At 45.6% G+C, this 21,443-nt stretch overlaps 1 protein-coding gene across 1 annotated transcript in view; it reads left to right on the forward strand.

The window, feature by feature from the left end:
* Window positions 1–5,447: 5,447 nt before the first annotated feature.
* PIP5K1B (phosphatidylinositol-4-phosphate 5-kinase type 1 beta) overlaps window positions 5,448–21,443 on the forward strand; it is a 158,485-nt gene continuing 142,489 nt past the window's right edge. The window contains exon 1 of the mRNA XM_032866568.1: window positions 5,448–5,555. Within this exon, the coding sequence (XP_032722459.1) occupies window positions 5,463–5,555 (93 nt within the window). The 5' untranslated portion in view covers window positions 5,448–5,462. The remainder of the gene's footprint in view (window positions 5,556–21,443) is intronic.

Here is a 21,443-nt window from a genome sequence, read left to right on the forward strand (position 1 = left end):
TCTTCCCTCTAAACCCTCAGCTTCTGTCTTCCGTGACCTGTGCTTCTGTGTTCTTCCTCACCAAGTCCGAAAGCAAGTGATTACCGATCGGCCTCCATGACTTCCAGCCCATATGTTTCAGGTCACTAAGCAGAAACAGGCGGCAGCTTCTAATAGGAGGAGAAGCCAAACCGTCCTACCAAGGTGTTCCCTTACCAGGTTCATTTCTAAGTGACCTATTTTGACCTTCACATTGGAGGGATTATCTATGTGGTAAGCCACCCAGGTTTGCTTCATATCTGCATTCTGGTTCACTGTGACATTTCCATTTTTGGGGGTCCCTGTTTCCAATAAACATTGCATTGGTGTCCCCAGAACACCCCAAAACACCTGCTGCATAGCTTTCCTCGGGGCAACAGCGACTCCGTGGTTGTGGTCAGTGTTCGTGGCAGGTGGCTAGCCTGGGGTGATCAGTGCTTCTGCAGCCTGCTGGGCCATCTGAGCTGGAGCTCCTGCTCTTGAGGTACCATGTAACTTTGGCTTTCAGATTAAAAGGCTTAATATACCCAGACGATCTCCATGCCTCCCTGCACAGCTTGGGGGTTCTGATCTGGCCAGCAGGTCTCTTGTCCCAAGGCCTAAGGGTTGTCCTTTTTTTTTTTTTTTTTAAAGATTTTATTTGTAAGTAATCGCTACACCCAACAATGGTCTCGAACTCACATCCCTGAGATCAAGAGTCACATGCTCTCCTACCTGAGCCAGCAGGGTGCCCCTCACTTTTGCATTTTAATTGCTACCACCCCATTTCCCTTGCCTGGACACTTAACAGAGATTTTTAAAGGTGTCTCTTAGAACTTGCTTGAGAACACAGAAATGAGACATTCTAGAATTCTTGACTGTGGAGTCCAGAAAAGAAGACCAGCAACATCAGTTAGGTTCTGGTTTTCTGTCTAGTTCACAAGCACTAATAGGATGTATGCCATGAGTTTATTCATAATTTTTGGTGTTTTAAGAAGTTAGAATCATTGGTTGCTGGGAGAATCTTACGTTTCTAATTCCACTGAGTTTATTCTAGCCAGAAACCTAATTCAGCAAAGAAAGGCATAGTTATTATCAATCAGAAGCAATTTTAAAAGCTTTGTTAATAATAAGAGCAACATTTTTCAAGGGCTTAGCATATGCCAGACCTCTGTCTGAACACTTAAGAATTAATTAACTCACTTAATCTTCTGACAACCTGTTGCTAATTTATAGATGAAAAACTGAGGCACAGAGAAGTTCAGTGACCTGCTCCAGGCACCCTAGTAAGTAGAAGAAGGCTGGGATGTGAACCCCGACCTCCTCTCTCCGGGATGTGTCAGACCCAGACCACTGCAGTGTTCTCCGAAGCTTGTGCTGTCTGTGACATTAAAATGGAACAGTTCTCAGTTATCCACTAGAATGCAGGGGAGCCGTGGTACAGATGAAGCCAGCCGCCTTTGGAATGGGTAGCTACATCATTTTCAGATGTGTTTTCCCCGATTCAGTGGTTCAAAAGCCCCCTTGCCTTGTCTGAAGTGTGTTTCTCCTCTGAATATAGAATTTGAACTGTAGCCTCAAAAGAACTTTTTCTGGAAAGTACATATTAATTTTGAAATTAAAAAAAAATCTGATCCCTGGGGTACCATGTGGAAACAAAACAAAACGACACAGTAATGATTCCAAAAAACCAGTCTTGAGCCCAGAACTCAAAGTTGGGATCCAGTGTGGAGAGGGCGATAGTTTCGAAGCGGTCCTATCAGAAGAAGAACAACGTTTCAGACCTGAGTGTTATGCAGACGGTCACAGGAGCGGCAATAACTCACTAATAATCTGCTCAGTAGCACAAAAGATGTGATCAAGAAAGCATTGGGTTGGAGGGTGAATCCTTGGAAAGTTATTTTCCTGGACGGGAGTCAAGTTTCCCCAGATGGTACACCTGTATTTTCTGGCAAGTTCGCTGTGTGCGGATCCTGTGTCTGTGGCTTCTATTAGACCCCAGAAGGCAGAGAAGACAGTGCAGCCCTCGGCAGAGACGCTGTCCCTGAGACGTTCAGCCTGTCATTAAGGAGAGAGTCAGGAGAAGGTGGTTGTGGTCTCTGAGGACTGTAACATTAAGATTCTTGCTCCTTCTTTATCTTTTTTGGCCTAACACCCAATACGCACAGACACTGGGAGACACCAGTCAGGTTCAGTGAAAAGGAACATGTTTAACTATTCACAAGGCCTAACTGCGCTTTTTTTTTTTTCCTCAATGAAGAGACGGTCACCTGTTCTTGTTTCTATGGGAATGCCTTTTACTCATCCAACATGCGCTGCTCTCTACAGCACATGCTGGATCGGGGAGCACTGGGTTGCTGAGCACTGTGCTGACATACATTCTCTCCGGGTGACGTCTAATTCCCCTGAGCTACTTTTTCATGCTGTGACTTTGTTATTTTTTAAGGATGGTGGTTAGTGCCTGGGAGAGAAGACATACATCTGACGGTCTGTCCATGCATTCATTCATTTATTCAGCTGACAAATACTTACTCAGCTTGGCACCGTGCTGGACCTTGGGGGTAGGACAGAAGCCAACACAGACAGAGTCCCTGCCCTAATAATGCTTTCACTGTTGTGGTTGAGACAAGCCAGAAGACATAAACATAATAAAATAATTACTAACGTTTGAAGTGCTATGAGATAAATCTACCCATATATGGTAAATGAATTTATGTCAGGGGAGGAGAGGATATCCAGTGGGGAAGGGACAGCGTCTGCAGGGTCCGGTGCTGGGGGAACCGGACCACTTGCTTACACCATACACAGAAATTAACTTAAAATGAATTGCACACTTGAATGTAAGACTGCAGGCCATAAAACCCCTGGAATAAAATATAGACAGTAAGCTCCTTGACATTGGTCCGGGTGATAATTTTTTGAACCTAACTCCAAAAGGAAGGGCAACATAAGCAAAAATAAACAAATGGAACTATGCCAAACTAGAAGCTAGCTTCTGCACAGTGGAGGAGACCATCAACAAAATAAGAAGACTACTGAATGGGGGAAGGTATTTACTAGTATATAGCCAATAAGGGGTAAATATAAAAAATATGTAAAGAACCCGTACAACTCAATAACAATAAAACTGAACAGTATGATTTCAGAATAGGCACAGGATCTGAATATTTTTCTGAAGAAGGCGTACGATGGCCAAGAACATGAAAAAACGCCTAGTGTCAGTCATCATCAGGAAAACGCAGATCAGATCCACGCCTCACACTGGCTAGAACGGCTCTCAGGAGAAAGAGAAGAAATAACTTGTTGGTGAGGATGTGAAGAAAAGGGAGCCCTCTTGCACTTATGTTCTTGGTGGGAATGTAAGTTGGTGCAGCCACTGTGGAAAACAGTATGAAAGTTCTTTAAAAAATTGAAAAGTAGAACTACTGTATGATCTAGCTCCTGGGTATTTACCTGAAGAAAGCAAAAATACTCATTCAAAAAGATACAGGTACTCCCATGTTCATTGCCACGGTATTTACAGTAACCAAGATATGGAAACAACCTAAGTGTCCATTGGTAGATGAATGGATAAAAAAAGATGTGATACACACACACACACACACACACACACATAATGGAATACTACTCATCCATAAAAATGAAATCCTGCCATTTGTGACAACATGGATGGACCTCAAGGATATTATGCTAAGTGCAGTAAGTCAGACAAAAACACATAGTGTATGATTTCACTTATACGTGGAATCTAAAAACAGACATAAAACAGACCTTGTAGACTGGTGGTCGCCAAAGGGGAGAGGAGTAGGGTGTGGTCAAAGTGGGTGAAGGGGAACTGAGAAGACAGACTTGCAGTAAGTCACAGGGATGTAGTGTACAGCGTGGTGATTATGACTATATTGTTTTTTGCATGTACCATATATACATTACTAACTACATTGTACTGCGTGCTTGAAAGTTGCTAAGAGTACATCTTGACAGTCACCATCAAGAGGAAAAAAAGTTTGTAAGTGTATGGTGACTGATGGTAGACATACTGTGGTCACTTTGCAATTACGCACAAGTAACAAGTCATTATGTCATCATCTGAAACTAATATAGCATTGTATGTCAGTTCTTCAAGTTAAAAATGCTATGAAGAAAATATGCAAGGGCAGGGGTGCTCCCTTTGAGATAAAGTATTTCGGGGAGCCTTTTTAAGGAGGCGATATGGAGTGGGGATCAGAAGTGTGAGAAGGAGCTGGCCAACAGAAGAGTAGACCTAAGAATGTTCTTAGCAGAGAAAACAGCATTTGCCAAGTCCTGAAAGCAGGAAGGAGCTTCGTGGGTTCGAGGAATTGAAGGAGAGGCCAGTGTGATGGAGGGTCCTGGAGTAAGAGCAGTGGCTCTCAACGGAGCCCCATACTATGGCCCAGGGAACGAAAGACAGGCCTGTCACAGCTCAGGGGGGTGCGGGGATGAGGGCTACTGGCTTATAGTGGATTAGAGCCCGGGAATGCACAGGACAGGCCCCCACAACAGGCTAGGCCCCCACAACAAAGAACTCTCTGGCCCCCACGTGTTCAGTGCTAAACTGAGAAGTCCTGAGTCAAGAGGAACCGGTGGTGGCCTGAGCTACAAGGGGTATATGGGCTGGACCAGCTATGTTTGCGGGCAGGAGTGAGGGCCTGACCAGAATGTCAGATGATCCCCAGAACCCCACTCTAGCGCCTGCGTGGATGTTGTGGCCATCTGTCAAGATGGTGGAGAGGAGTGGTAAGAGGAGAGGTTTGGGAAGGAACATCAGGTCTTCTGGTTCGGATAGGTTGGTTTGGAGATATTTGAGCCGTTGAAGGGGAGACTCTGGTGGGTGGTGAGGACGGTGGATTTGGAGCTCAGGGGAGAGGGGCAGGGTTCCACTCCTATCTGTTGAGCCACAGATTGCCAGGAATTGGTGAGATGGGTGGAGGAGAAGCCCCAGGACTGGAGAACAGTCATGTTTTGACACTACATCCTAAGATCCTCCTTCATGGAGTTCCTTGCCTAAAATAAAGCTGGCCAGTTTATTCCCTTACAGTCTTCTATGAGCCTTCCGCCAGTACAGAGAAAGTCCGTACTCCACAGCACGACACGCGAGTCCATAAAGGGTCTCCTGCCATGCAGCTCACACCCAACTCCAGTCGCATGGAATGTGTCCATCCCTGTTCCTCTGTCCACGCCGATCACTCTAGAAGGTCCTCATTCCAGAAACCACTCTGTCATTGCACTTCCCCACGCTCCTAGGCACTGTTCGTGACACCTTCCCAGGCCCCCCTCATCACCCTGCCCTTGACCTCTGTTATATCATGGATGACTTTGTTTTGTAATAATTGTTTGCAGCTATATCTTGCCCACTGCACCTCAAGTAACTAGAGAGCAGGGGCCTTCCCCGATCCACTTGACATCCGTAGGGTCCCACACTGTGCCTGGCACAAAACATTCAAGAGATGTATCACTTTTTTCTTCTTAATTCTAAAATTGTCATAGACTTCCCAGAGAGATATGTTCTTGAGCCCACAGTTCCGGATCTGCAATTAGAGGTGAGCTGGTGCTGGAGGGAAGAGGGACCAGGGGAGGGAGGGTGAGGGCAGAAGGGGCCGGACTTTGTGCTTTGGCCAATCGGATTGGAGAAAGAACACTTTGAAAGAGCGCAGTTCAGTTCTTTTGGCTTTTTCTGTTTCACAGATGAAGCGATTATCTGTATTGTGGGTTACCGTGTGGCTCTTTAAAAGTTGGCTGTTAATTTTTTTTTGCATCCTTAAGCCCCTTTATCAGTAGTCTGCAGACTGCTTACAGTCAGCCCCTCGGGAAAGAGCTTCAGCAGGAATTTTATTTTATTTTATCTTATTTTGTTATTTTTTCAGTGTTCCAAGATTCATTGTTTATGTACCACACTCAGCAGGAATTTTAAAAGGCGGTCTCTTCCCGACTTCTATCACTTAAAGGCTTCTAGATGTTTCCCCAGTTAAAGGCTGCTCCTAGGTGAGTGCCGGTTACTGCCAGGGAGAAGCAGGATTTGGGAGGGGTTGGCAGCCCATATCTCCAGCAGACTAGCATCCTGAACATCTTTTCTGTGTCCTGGGAAAGACACGGGACCGATGACTTTTCAGGATGCTGTTTCACAGGGAATGGGAGGGAGTGATGGCCTAGCTGTTTTCAGAGCAGCTACAGCCTTCACGAAATAGACCAAAGGCAGACAGTGGTGATGAGAGCCCGGTACTCACGCTCTTTCCTTCATCCCTCACTAAGGCTGGGCTAAGAAGGGAGAGCCTGGCCGGGGGGCTCAGCCTCATGCAGGACAGGTCACGTCTGCACATGGCCATCCCACAGTATGGATTTAATCGTAAATCTGACGATGGGTGAGAAGGGGCTTGGAAGATGGTAGTCGCCTGTGCACATATTAAGTCGGTACCATTGTTGCTAGATCCCTGGTCACCCCCAGTGGAACTTAAGCCCCATGAGAGCAAGGACTTGGCCAACCAGAGGGAACTCAGTCCTTAGCGAAGGAACAGATTTTATTTCACCTTCTCTATAATGTGACATGGCTCACATTTGGAATTCCACATGGCCCGGGGCCCTGTTCTCTGTGGACGTTGGGCATTGAGGTGGTAGTTCTTCTGAAAGAGCAGTGGAATTCCGTGGCAAAAGGAAACCTAACTTTGCTCATTAAAGACACCTTAAGAAAAAAAAAAAAAAAGAAAGAAAGAAAAGGTGTCCTATGTCCAGAAAAAAATGTTTTCTTTGCTTTCCATCATATTAAATAAAAATTAAAAGGCCTGTACTGTAGCTTTCCCATCTCTCAGTGTCTGATTTAGTTTTAGGAAACTGATTTAGATTTCAGCAGTCGTTTCTCTTCATCTTTCTTCGCCTTGATGTGTTCTGGCTGCTCTTCCCAGGCCAGTGGAATTCTCCTGGGGGAAATGAGATGTTGTCTCCGAGGACATAGAGTGCAGTCGAATGGGGCAAGCCCATGTCACCGAAGATAGCAGGACGGGGAAGATGGGGGTGGGCAGGGCATGGCCAACTTGGTGTTGCATGTGTTTTAAAGAAACTCATGGAAAAAAACAAAGCAGCATGAACAGCATAGTTATCCCCCAATATTTTTTTTTATTTTTAACTTAATTATGATAAACTCAGAGACAAATCTGTGCCACCACTCTGTCCCCTAATGTTCGATGGAACATTTCATTTGGATATAACTGTAACGGTGTAAATTTGGGGCGTCTTAAAGTGGTAAATACAAAAGGGATTTTTGAAGCCGTGAAGTTCCAATCGCAGACAGAATCAGAGGATGTCGTCTGAGATTCTGCTCAAAGGAGTTGGTGAACAAAATCCTGTTTTCCAAGGACGTATTCCCTGTAATACAAACATTAAGTTCCTATTTCCTTCTGGAACTTGGGGTACGCCAGGTTTACCTGCTTTGATGCTGATCTCCACACTTTGTCTTCATACTTTATTTTGAAGCGCGTTTTGTTAGCCTATTGGATCCTTCCGTGGACACATAATATTGCTAATTTTTTCATTTGGATTTTTTCAGATTATAGAAGCCCTGCATACTTTTAGATGCGTTTACCAGTGGGTGGGAAGAAGCTGTCTAGTATGATAGAGATCTTGATTGATCTAGCCAGGGAATATGGTGTCGTGCCAGGAGGCAGGTGGCTACACAGAGCAGTAGTAGATGTGACATATCAGTGGGGCAGCCCTTTGCGCTCACTGTCTCTTGGTGCACGAGGCCGAGTCTGGCTAAATCTGGGGTACTAGGCCACAACCCTGTACCCATAAGGGCTCCATCCTCATGAAGGGAGAATTTAAAGTAACAGTCTCCTCTTGAATAGGAAAGTTAGAACCATCCATGCCCTTCCTGTTCATTGACCCAAACTCACCCTCCCCAAGGTCACCTGGACTGGAGATCACTGGGCACCCAGGGGCCCGGGTCAGCATCTTTGGCCCCAGAATGTCTCTTTGGTCACATGTTCTCACTCAGTAGATAAACCTGGGTACCTACACATATTAGGCAACACAGTTATAGCCCTGAATACACGGGATTGGCCCATGACCTCACACAATCATGTTGTACAGGGTCTGGACATTTTAGCACTGTTACTGAATTACCTTTCAAAAAGTTATCTCAGCTGATTTAGGAAAGTGCCTGTTTTCCCAGGTTCAGACACTGAGCACTATTCATTTTAAAAATCTCTGTTAGCTAGCTAGATGAAAGTACCTTAATTTGCAGTCATTTTTATCCTTGGTAAGTCTATTTTTTTTAAATAATTTTTATTCATTAGGTACCTTTCTTTGGGAGTTAACTTCTATTTATAAGAGCTTCTTGCATATTAAGGGGTCACATTTTTATTGCAGATGTTTTTCTGATTTTAAATTAGTCTTTTAATTTTGCTTACTCTTTTTTTGACTCAAGATTTTATGAAATCAGATTTATAAATATTTCCCTAAAGACTTTTGTCTTCACCCTCATTTTTAAATTTTATGCTGTGAATGCTTTGTTTTAGTTATAATATTCATGGGGTCCCTAGGTGGCTCAGGCAGTTAAGCATCTGCCTTCGGCTCAGGTCATGATCTCAGGGTCCTGGCATCAAGCCCTGCGTCAGGCTCCCTGCTCAGTGGGGAGTCTCCTTAGCCCTCTCTCTCTCTGCCCCTCCCCTGCTTGTGCTCTCTCTATCACTGTCTCTCTCTCTCTCTCTGTGTGTGTCAAATAAATAAAATTTTTTAAAAAATTGTAATCTTCGGGGCGCCTGGGTGGCTCAGTGGTTAAAGCCTCTGCCTTCGGCTCAGGTCATGATCTCAGGGTCCTGGGATCGAGTCCCGCATCGGGCTCTCTGCTCGGCGGGGAGCCTGCCTCCTCCTCCTCTCTCTCTCTGCCTGCCTCTCTGCCTACTTGTGATCTGTCTGTCAAATAAATTTAAAAAAAAAAAAATTGTAATCTTCATAATATTAAGACTTCCCAAAGAATTCTTAATTTTCAAAAATTTCCCAATGATATGTTCACATCGATTCCTCTAATTAAGCTTTGGGATTATAAGATCATTGCTTTTAAAAGGTTGCTATTGTGACCTTGAAATTGGTTTAAATTAATGAATTTAGAGAGAAGTAGCATCTTTAACTGTTAAGTCTTCCCTTCCCAAAGTTAAATGTCTGTATTTTTATTGTCTTTTATACTCCTCAGTAAATGATTTTCTTCCAAGACTTTGTACCTCCTTTTTGTTAAGTATATTCCTAAGTAATTTATGTGGGATTTTCTTTTGGTTCTTATTGTTGTGGGGTTTTGTTTTGTTTTGTTTTGATTTCTCCTACAAAAGGGATTTTTTTCTCCATTACGCTTTTCAGCTGGGAATGTGTAAGTTCTTGATTTGTGTGTCTCATCTTTTAAACTGTCCTCCTAGGTCCATGTTTGATTCTAGGGTATGATAAGTAGCAATGATATTGTCTCTAAATTGTAACTTTTCTCCTTCTAACCAATATTTTGTATTTAGTTCTCCTGCCTTATTTTGTTAGTGTGATCTTCCATTATAGTATCAAAGAATCTTAGTGGTAAAGGACAACCTTGGCTTGTTCATGATTTTAAAAGACAGATGGCTCTTGTAGTGTCCCGGGCCTGCATTCTGTGGCCCACGTGGTCATTAAAAGCTATTTAAATAAAAATCCTTTGGCCACAGACATCTGGGAGGTGTCATTCTCTTGTTCCCAAGAGTAGAATGTTGTGCTTTAGCTCGAGAACTGTTTTCCATACTGAGAAAGCTTCTTTCTGACTCTGGTTTTACCAGAAGTTTTTAAAAATCTTAATTGGGTCTTGGCTTCTGTGTATAGTCGATTTAAGCAGAGCATGGAAAGGCAGTCTCACTGGAAACATAGTTAGCTTTTGAGATATTCCAAGTACTTGAAAGTAGTAAAACTTTGTTTCTATCGAATATTATTTAATTTGGATTTGGTGTCAGTCCAGATGGATGAAGTAATTATAGTATTTGCTTATAATTGGAGGGGGGCAGCTTTTAGAATTTCTTCCTACAGGCCTGCCGGCCTTTCCCCCCCATACCAGAGTAATCTCCGTGGAAATTATCCCGAGTTAATGCTTTTCACAAGCTGTTCTGGGGTAGGTAAGTATGACCTTTGCCTTAAACACAAGCGAACAAAAAAAAAAAACAATGTGGCCCAAACCATTCTGGATGGGCCCCAGCAGAACATCTTATTTACAAATAGATTCATCCCTTTGGGGTTAGTGGGGCAAAGAGCAAAAGGGTTGAGCTGCTTTGTATGAACAGGACCAAAAAGCATTTAGGTGTTGTTTTAAATTTACCTCACCAAGCTAAAAATCACGGTGTCCAAAGGGCTGTGTTCCTTCCTGAAAGCTCTGGGGTGGGAGATCCATTTCCTTGCCTTTTCCAACTCCTGGGAGCCAATTGCCATTCCTTGGCTCGCGGCCCGTTTCTCAAGCTCAAAGCCAGCAAGGAGCAGTTAGGCCCTTTCACCTTGTGTCTCACTCACCCTCCTGTCTGCCTCTTCCGTTCTCACGTGGAAGGACCCATGCCACTACCTTGGGCCTGTCCGGGTAACCCGGGACCATCTCCCCATCTCAAGTTCAGCTGGTTAGGGACCTTAATTGCACCTGCGACCTCATCATAGTTGGCCTTCTAAGGCAACATACTCGTTGAGGTTTCTAAGTTCTAGGGATTAGGGTATGAACATATTTGGAGACCATTGTTCTGTCCACCATGGTGTAATTTAACCAGTGTCCACCTCCGTGCACTTAGAGCACTTTGTCTGTCCCTCTAGAGCATCCTGTCTGTCTGTCTGAGATGCTCAGACACTGATTGAACTCCTGAGGCGTGGAGACAGTTTCGTGTCTGGACTTCCTTCTCATCTTCTCATCCTCCTCTCTTTCCCTCCCTGTTCTCTTTCACCCCTGCTTTGAATCCGTAAGTGTGACCAACACACCTCCAGGACCTGCATCTCCCTATAATAAACCTACACAGAAAAGAGATTATTTTACAAGGCGGAAGCATGCAACCAGGCTTCCGGGGCTGTCCCATGTGCTGGGAAAGCAGGTACGGCTCATGCTCCTACTACAATGTGAACCCGGTTTTTAAAATCCAATTCCGAGCTCACTGCCAGAGATTCTGTCCTTTGCCTGGATTATTAGGCATCTCCCACAGGCCCGTTGGCCATGTTGTTTCTTCGGTATTTACAGAAGCAGGTCATGTTCATGAAGCATGTCCGGAAGAAGGAAATGATAGATGGAAAGTCTCTACGTGGGGCAGAGAGTTGAGTGATCTCTAGGTTGGGACCAAGGGCTCAAAATAGGCCGGTGACTTCATACGCACCACGGGACCGGTAATTTTCCGGCACACAGTTTGGATAAACTTGAACGGATCTTTTCCATATTTCTTTGAAAACAGCACATGAGCAATTCTCAGGGATTTCATCCTGGGCAGATGATCAGAGTCCGATCCTCCCCTCCGAGGACAAGATCCCTCCTTTTTCTTGAAAGTCGGGTGGGCGTCCTGCGCGTTTTTGCAGCCGCTGTTGAAATGAGAATCGTCACCGTCACTCATGGTGGAAATAGCAGAAATGATTAATTTAGAAAAGAGAAGGATTGTGGGGTGGGTGGAAGTGACATTTGTCTGCATTATATTCTTAGAAGCTTAGCCTGTGAGAGTTGGAAATGCCTCTGAGAAAACTGTTCATTAACATATAAGGAAATAGAAGCGCAAATACTTGCATCGGTGGCCAAGCGCGTGCTGAGCGCGAGAAGCGGAGTCGGAGCCCCGGCTGCAGGGATCTGGGTTCTCAGCCCTTCTCTGTGCGCTGCACTCTTCTGTGGCGCCGTTGACAGCTGCACAGGGTGGCCAGACCAAGCCACCTGCCCCCAGAGGTGCCCTTTGTGTCGATTTCCACTTGGGCGTTTCTCAGGCGCAGGTGACTAAAGCACTCCCTGTGTGGTCGGCCCCTGAGAACCAGAATGTCATTTGCTGTGTAGCCCCTGGGTTTGTGAGGACGTGGGCATGGCCACGTGGAAGGCAGAGAGCATGGACAGGAGTGTGTGTACACACGTGACACCAGCTGCCTTTCTGAGGACCAGGATCAGGACGAGAGTGAACAGAGTACATCTTCCTGTCCTGGTTCTCCATCATTGTTTTTGTTTTTTATTGTTTTTTTCTTTTTTTTTTTTTTCATTTTACTTATTTTAGAAAGAGAGAGAGAGAGACTGGGGGGTGGAACAGAGGGAGAGGGAAAAGCGGAGTCTGTGCTCAGTGTGGAGCCTGATGCAGGGCTCGGTCTCAGGACCCTGAGATCGTGACCTGAGCCAAAATAAAGAGTCGGTCGCTTAACCGACTGAGCCACCCAAACACCCCTTGTTTTCTCATTTTAAAATCACTTCCATACTAGTGTTTTGCACTTGTCTTGATGAAACAAAATGTGAGTTAAAACTGTGAAGTTTTAAGGCACAGTTCTTGATAAACCTAAAACACAGAGCATCCCAAGGACGTGAATAGCATATCCACAGTGACACACATTCACCGTACGTAAGGGTGATTTATGTTGGTGCATATGATGAGGGTTTTGTACTTAGATGAAGTTGGGGTTTCCAACCAGGGCTAATGCTCCCGGCCCCACCCTCTCAGAGAGCATGTAGGGAGCAAGCAGTACAGACATACTTTTGGTTACCTATTTGGAAAAAGTGATGCTAGTGGTATCTGGTGGGTGGAGGCCATCGATGCTGTTAAACATCATACGAGGACCAGGACAGCTTCCCACGTACACAGCAAAGACTTACCCAGTCTCAGATATCCGTGGTGGGGCACCTGGGTGGCCTTGGTGAAGCCATCCGACTTCGGCTCAGGTCATGATCTCAGGGTCCTGGGACCGACCCCCGCATGGGGCTCCAGGCTCAGCGGGGAGCCTGCTTCCCTCTCCCTCTGCCCCTCTCACCTCACTTGTGCTCTCTTGTTTTTGTGTCACATAAATAAATAGAATCCTTAAATAAATCAAATGTCGGTGCCAAGGTTGAGAAACTGTGGCCTAAGGGAATCTATGACTTATCTGATACTTGGCTTTAGGAGGCTATGTAGGGAGTTGATTAATTTAGAAACCGCTTGGCTTGGGGAGTAAACCTCCCAGAAGAGTGTGTGGCCCGGGGACACTTCTGTAGTCCACTGGGCTAAGGTGATCAGTTTGCCCCAGAGTTGCAGAATTGCCCCGTCTCTCAAGCTTCTGTTCTCAGTGATGGGAATTTAAAAACCAGCTTCTCTCTACCTTTGGCATGTGTGGATTCTGTGGTTGAGGATTTGGGGGTTTTGTTTCTCTTTGGGGTCATGCTAGAGTTTGCATAACCAAACACAGAATTACAGGAGACACTTATGAATGTCAAGACAAAGCTGGACCAAAACAGCCCCATTCAGGGAACCCAGTGGTGGGGGAGGAAGTGGGCTTCAGTGAGGTCAAATCGTGGCAATGGCCCTTATGGCCGCAAATACTTGAAAATGAAGGGGGCCCAGGGTGGGAAGAGATGGCTAAGGGCTGCTAGATCCCTCCCAGTGTACTGTGTTCTACTCACAGAGTCAGCATAGTGAGAATGATTAGTCTTTCCTTGTTCCTTTTTCAATCTATGAAAGAAAATTTCCATATTGTTTGGGGTTTTTCCTTATTGTCAGGTGGTTAAATTCCAAACAAATTAAATCATGGGATAGAGACAAAGGTATTTCCAATAAATGCATATGTTGTGGGCCTGATGGCAGATGGTTTCCCTCCCATGAAAATAACACCCCTTCTCCACGGAAACCTGTAAGTCTGAGCAGTGTGGGGCGGGGCACCAGGACCACACCTGCGTGTGTGTCTGGTGGCCTTAGTCTGTGGTGGTTGATGGAAGAGACTGGATTGCTTTCACTCACTTCAGTTCACAGTGAGACAGTGCCCCCTGGGAAAGGCTATTTGTTTACCCAGACAGATTGGGGAAATTTACCCCAAGCCATACACTGACTGTACCATGTACATCTGTTTCACAAGCCAGGCTATTTCTAGTCAACCCTCCAGTGGCCTAAAGCCAAGTGCTACCAGATACCAGTGCTGGGACCACTAGGTATTTACCCTAAAGATACAAAGTGTGATCCAAGGGGCCCCCGGCGTTCATAGCAGCAATGACCACCGTAGCCAAACTGTGGAGAGAGCCAAGCTGTCCATTGACAGACGAATGGATAAAGAAGATGTGGTCCATGTATACAATGGAATAGTACTCAGCCATTAGAAGGAGTGAATACCCACCATTTCCACTGATGTGGTTGGAACTGGAGGGAGTTATGCTGAGTGAAATACGTCAGACAAAGACAACCGTCATATAGTTTTACTCATGTGGGATATAAAAACAGCACAGAAGATCATAGGGGAAGGGAGGGAAAACTAAAGGGGAAGAAATCAGAGAAGGAGAAAAACCATGAAAGACTCGTGACTATAGGAAACAAACAGAGTTGTTGGAGGGGAGATGGGGGTGGGGATGGGGTAACTGGGTGATGGGCGTTAAGGAGGCGTGCGATGTGATGAGCACAGGGTGTTCTATGCAGCTGATGAATTACTGAACACTGCATCGGAAACTAATGTTGTACTATGTGTTGGCTGATGGAATTTAGGCAAAAACAAAACCGAAGGTACTGGTGCTGGGAGACAGGCGAAGTGGTGGTGCCCAGGGGCAGACCCTGTCAGAATAGGCCTGAAAGAAGGAAGCTAGAGGTGTGGATTGGAACAGAGACAGAGAAAAGTTCAGAAATCACCCAGGCCTTCTTTGTACAGGGACTCATGGAACTTGTAAGAGAACACACTACAGAAATTTCTAGAAATTTGCTTACATGCACCCTGAAAGTTGGGCGCTGCAGGGCCTCAAGAGGGCTACCCATCAGCTCAGAGGTGATCCCTCCAGAGCCTCACAGAATCTCTGTGTCGGTACCCACCCATTGTCATCTGCTCAGTCATTTAGCCACACCAAGTTGAGTCCAGAGCAAGGCAGGCAGTTCGTTGGTAGACATGTTTATGTCATTGGAGAGTGTGGGGTAAGGGCAACAGGACCCACCCCAGTTTCCTCTAACTGTTACTAGGAAGGGGGAAGGAAGCACCCTTCCATTGAGCAATGGCCTGTGGGTCAGGCACTTCCACTTGTCCTGTCCTGGCTGGTCAGTTACCAGTGAGGGCCATCACGGGCGCATGCCGGGTTGGGCCACCGGAAGACTCATGTGTTGGTGTCAAGTCCAGAGGTGGAAAGAAAGTGGCTAAGAACAGTCCCATCCTCTGACAGTGGGGTCGGAGGCTGGTGGTGAGCTCTGATGGGAAGAGTCCTCAACTAGGTATTTGTCAGTGGATAGCTCTGACACCAGCGCTTTTGACCATAGATAACATCAGAATCAGTTTCATCAGGTTCTCTCAAAGTTCAAAGAAAAGGCCTAGGCAGACATAAGCAGGCCTCTGGTTGCTACCCAGCTGGCGTGTCTGGAAATTGCATGTGGGTGAAGCAAAGGTTGCTTCCGCTTGCTTCCCTTGTGAGAAATGATGGTTCTCCTTTCTCAGTATCAGTCTTACTCTAAGAGTTGTAATCCAAAGCAGGCAAAACGCAGTTACTTTTGTGTGTATTTTTTCATGGAGCCACTGTAACTGGGGAGAAAAAAGAAAAAAAAACAAGAGATCATGTTGGAATGAAATAGGTTCAACTTCACCACGCAAGTGACTTCTGCTTGGTGACCATGTATACGGGAAGATAGCTTAGAAAGTCTGACTTAGAAAATTTTACACGTGGAAGAAATCTTGGCAATCATCCAGTCAAATGCCTTCCTTTGTAGGGGAGGGGACGGAGACCTGGCGATGTCATGGAGCTTTCTCAAAGCAGCTTCCTCACAGCCCCTTCACAGCAGAAGGGACCCCAGACTTAAGATTTTTCTGCCTCCTTCCTGATGCCAAATGTCTGTCTGTGTTTGCAAAATACCATGGCAGGCCTGAGGAAATGAGGGCAAGAGTCGTTGTCTTTGAATGTTTTTTCAGGTCCTTTTCTACCGTTTGTCAGAAAGCTGGTTGGTGGCAGAGCTAAGCGCTCCAGCTAAGTGTCTTTTCATGGGTGTCCGGCCGGGTCCCCTGTCCTGCAGCCCCAGCCTCCAGTACTAGTGGCGAGAGGAGGGAGGGAGCCCCAGGCAGTGAGATGGTGGGACGGTGAATCTGGGAGAAGCTTGTCTGGGGTCCAGAGCCGCAGTGAATGCAGAAGCAGGTGAGGCCGGCAGGGCCCCCCAGGAGAGCTTCACGGGGCTACTGGGGGAGGTCCTGCCTGCACTGCCCCTCCTCCCCGCAAACCCATCACTTCACCTCGGGGACCTACAACTCCCTGGCCAGGGACTCTTCTGTCCCCATTTAGAGCTGGACGTCCAGCTGGGTTCTGAGAGTGCTTCTATCCCAAAGACCTAAGGAGCTTTCCTGGCAGAAGGGCCGATGCAGGTGATCTGAAAGGCCATTGTAAAGAGGTACAGAGGCAAGGGGAGAACAGCCGTTGGGTGTGGAATGGGGGCGCCGCAGGCACGTGGGAGAGTCCCGAGCACCTCACGTGGCTGGGGTTTCTGTGGTGGTTTTCCCGATACACAGGCTTCTAAGATGCAGGGTTTTAGAAACCACATTCCATGGTTCCAAGAGAGGGTGGAGAGAGGAAATCACCTCTTGAGGTCCTCCTGGGTGTTGAGGCACAGAGGAGGCTATGTGGGCAAAGAGTACTTAATCCAGACTTGAAAGGGAACATCATATTTAAAATGATTCCCTAATTTCAGTGCTTTAACCTGGTAATGGAGATTCTTGAAAAATACGTAAATAGCCTCTGATGTCTCAATCCGTAGAATATTTTTAGTGTAGAGTCTTCCTGTGAAAAATAATGTAGGGTTTCCCTTTCGGATGTATAATCTTTCTGTACTTTATTCTTCTGTAAAGTGGAGGTAATGGTGTTAAGGTGTGAAATCAGCGCCACAGATAACTTGACCTGGCACATAATAAGCTCTTTAAACAGTTACCGCCGAATTTAAGGCAATATTACACAACTGTAGCTCACCAAAGAAATTACCATATTAGAAGCGTTAAATACTAAAAACCAATCTTTGAGTATTAAGGAAAGACCTAAATTCCAAATTTTAAAACCCCTTCAGATAAATACTGGCATTGACATTTCAGATCTTTTTGTTTCAAATTCTCTTGATGTTGTTTTTCTACAGCTTTCCAGAAATATGGGCAGAACTACTGAGCAAGTAGTAATAATATGGTTAATAATTACCATGATGAGCATTTCACACAAGTTAATTGTGAAAAGAGGGATGGCTTCACTTGCCACTCTGAGAGGACAGCTTGATGATAGGAATTTAAAGAGAGATTCCCCCCCGCCACTTTTTTTAAATCCTTTTACCAGCATCCGTCACCATACCCTGGGCCTTGCTGCTGCCAGTTCTAGCCTGTGAGAAGCGTTTAGGGCCTGCATGGAGAAAAGCAGTTGAAGATTGGCAAACAACACATCGCTAGCAAATGATCCTTTTCATTGTCTGTCTGGAGAAATCACTGTAGTTTTGGGTTGTAAGATTACTTCAGTTGTCTGTAGGGTTCTGTCACATGTAGCAATCTCATCCTTCCCCTTTCTCCCTTCCACATCTTAGATCCCTGAGCGTTGCCTATTACATCAATATTATTTGTTTCTATACAAATATATATGCATATATGTATCTGTTTTTCATAGATGTTGTTTATTCCTCTGACACGTGTAGGATCTATGTTCTGTATAGATTATGCTATCATCTGTTACAGGATAGACAGGAGATGTGTGTACAATTCCCTCTGGCCCACGTATAGAGTTTATCTTAAAAGTTAAACTATGAAGAAGAAAAATCAAAGTGAGGGACCCTTCAAGGGAGAAAGCAAGCTAGTTTTCTTTCTTTTAGGCCTGCTTCTGTATCATTAGTCATTTCCCACATTTTATCTATTTTTTTTTCAAAGATCAAGAAACTTAATTATTTAAAAAAGTGAAGGGACTCTTACAAATCTTAACACACATGGGAAAAATAAATAAATAAATGCAGGGATCCCTGCCCCCGAAAGAAGTTTCGTTTCTGGCTTTGTTTCTTCTTACGGGGGCAAATGGGTAGCGGTCAAGCCCTCCTGTGTTATGACGTCAAAGAATGCACGTCGGAATTAATTAACCACATAATAGTAACCAAGGGTTCTGCCCACACTGTCAAGAGAGCCAGCACTGGGTTATTTCTCCTCCTCAGCTAAATACACTCTTTTTTCTGTAAGTGCAGAGGTCGCCGGGTGGAAGGAAGAGAAAAGTTTGGCGAGGTCTTCCTGTAGGTCGTGAAAGAGAGATAAGATCTTATTTGCGGCCTGGGTTTGCGGAAGTACAGTGAGTTCTCCTACAGGCCTTTAGCTTCCTTGAAGGAGTTTTAAGTAGCCTCCCCTAATCCTTAAAATAGCAACAACATCTCTGTGTGTGTGTGTGTGTGTGTGTGTGTGTGTGTCTGTCTGTCTGTCCATCTGTCTTCTTACGCAGCAAGAGCTTTGGGGGACAGGAGGCCAGGGCCAGGGCTAGGGGTAGTGGCTTCTCGAATAGGTGGGAATAATGTAAGTCCAGCAAGGATGGTGAAGACAGCAACAGCACTGAAGGGTGTCCTTTGGTGGGTCCTCTGGTGGGAAGGGCTAGGTTGCCTGTGCTGCACCTGTCGTAGCTAAAGCCAGTAGACAAGCCTAAATGCTCATTCCTTTTGTAAAGATTCCAAAATGGTGACATTGTACTGAAACCCTTCCACTCTGGCCCCACCTAGGATGCCTCTCAGCTGAGTGCCAAGCTCCGTGTTTCTGTGCACCTGACGAAAATACTGCCGGGGACTCTCTAGGGGTGAGGCTTGGCCCTGACCCACTTCCACACCTCGGGGCAAACCATAGGTTTGCCGGTCAATGGAGAACACAAAGGAATAGAAGTTGGCTTGGTTTGGGCCACGAATAGTCCCACGCAGCCAAGTGAACTCTATGGTAGTTAGACCAGCCACAGAATTTAAGCGGGGCCTGTGCTAAATCAACTGGCAAAGTTGGAGTCTGTGTCTTGCTGTGTCCAGTGATGACGTTGGCTGTGACAGTTGTGCACATAGACTTGCCTATAAGGGTCAGCTTTGTCACTTCCTCACTGTGATGGCCCCTCTTTTCACTACATCTGTATCTTTGGGGTAAATACCCAGTAATGCAATCTCAGGGTCATAGGGAAGCTCTGTTTTTAATTTCTTGAGGAATCTCCACACTGTTCTCCAAAGTGGCTGCACCAACTTGCATTCCCACCAACAGTGTAAGAGGGTTCCCCTTTCTCCACATCCTCTCCAACACTTGTTGTTTACTGTCTTGTTAATTTTGGCCATTCTAACTGGTGTAAGGTGGTATCTCAGTGTGGTTTTGATTTGAATCTCCCTGATGGCTGATGATGATGGACATTTTTTCATGTGTCTGTTAGCCATTTGTATGTTTTCTTTGGAGAAATGTCTTTTCATGTCTTCTGCCCATTTTTTGACATGATTATCTAGTTTTTTGGGTGTTGAGTTTGAGGAGTTCTTTATAGATCTTGGATATCAGCCCTTCGTAGTGTCATTTGTGAATATCTTCTCCCATTCCATGGGTTGCCTCTTTGTTTTGTTGACTGTTTTCTTTGATATGCAGAAGCTTTTGATCTTGATGAAATCCCAAGAGTTCATTTTTGTTTTTGTTTCCCTCACCTTTGGAGACATGTCTTGAAAGAAGTTGCTGTGGCCGATGTCGAAGGGGTTACTGCCTATGTTCTCCTTTAGGATTTTGAATGTCTATGCTGCCCAGAGCAATCTATACTTTCAATGTCACCCCAATCAAAATCCCTTTTTTTTAAAGAGTGAAAAGACATTTATTACCAAGCTATACATTAGATGTGGCAGATAGGGTGTGGTGGGAGAAGCTGAACCGTCACATTTTGGGGCATCCTCTGACTTCTCCGTGCTCCTCCTCTCTCGGTCATCCTGGCCCTGGATTCTGAGCTCCTCCGCAGGTGCTCCCTGGCGTGGACCACCTTTGACCACAGATAGAAGAAGCTACTTGCAGAGTTACCCCTCACCTTGTAGTTCTGTAATCTCCTCTCACAGGACCAAGGCAGAGTGCCCACCACCTGCACACCCACATCCTAATGATCTGGGCAAGGTTTTTGGCCATGGTTGGCCCCTCGGCCTCTGGGTTCACAGGCTCCCTGTTTTATTTTCTGTAGTTGTTATTTGACTTGTTCTCAATGGGCATGGGTTACAGTTTGTTTTTAATTCAGCAGTGCTATGTAGACATTTCTCTTTCACTTTGAGACCTTTTGGAGTCTGTATCCCTTTTCAGGTGAAGAATATTTGCTTCTGAGTTCACAGGCACTGGGAACGCAAGTTCAATGATGGACCAAAGCAAGAACCGCGATAACTGTAGCTTCCACTGTGGCAAAGTGTGTTTCACACACACATAGCAATACAGGGTGATTGACTTGCTCTGGGAAGTCATCAGGGGTCCCGGTTTCTGTCTGGTTTTGCTGTCGTCCTCAACCTTCAGCTTCTAGTTGGGATCCAGGAGGGCTCCTTCATCTCCAGCCATCACATCCCCCGAGGACACTCTCCTTCCTCTTAACCCCATGACCTGGGAGCTGGACCCATCATTTCCTCGCACAGCACATGGGCCTTAAATTGGTCACGTGACTACACTTAGCTTCAAGAGAAGCAGGCGAAGTACCCAGCTAAAGTTTCTATTACTGTGTCATAGGGCTTCTTAACATCAGGCACTGTTGATGCTTGGGGCTGGATGATTTTTTGTTGAGGGGACTTTGCTGTGCATTGTAGGATATTAGGAGCATCCCTGGCTTCTGTCCAAAAGATGTCAGTGGCCCTCCCCAGTTATGACCGCCAAAGTTGTCTCTGGACACTGGCAGATGTCCCGTAAGGGACAAAATCAACCCTCATTGAGAACAGCTGCTCAGTAAGAAGGGCAGATAGGTACTGCAGACAATTAATGTCACCTGCCATTAGCTCTGTGTTATTCCCCCGCAAAGCAGGGCTGGGCACCGATGTAGCATTTCACCTTTAAAATCAACAGCTCCCTCACAGGAATCAGAATCCTCTAAAACCAGGTGGAACTTGGTTTCTGTTGGTTCCAGGCAGGTGAGAAAGGAATCCCTTTTTATTTCTAGCTTTTGAGTCAAAACATGTATTTGTATCAAATAAATAATATCTTCAAAAATTCGTTGATTTATTTATTTTAGAGAGAGCACAAAAGCAGGGAGGGGCAGAGGAAGAGAAAAGGCGGTTTCCCTGCTGAGCTCAGAGCCTAAGATGGGGCTCGATCTCACGACCCTGAGGTCACCATCTTGGCTGAAATCGGGAGCTGGCTGC

This window comes from Lontra canadensis, unplaced genomic scaffold (assembly GCF_010015895.1).
Source record: "Lontra canadensis isolate GAN:19392208 unplaced genomic scaffold, GSC_riverotter_1.0 scaffold31, whole genome shotgun sequence".
In the NCBI taxonomy this organism is placed as follows: domain Eukaryota; kingdom Metazoa; phylum Chordata; class Mammalia; order Carnivora; family Mustelidae; genus Lontra; species Lontra canadensis.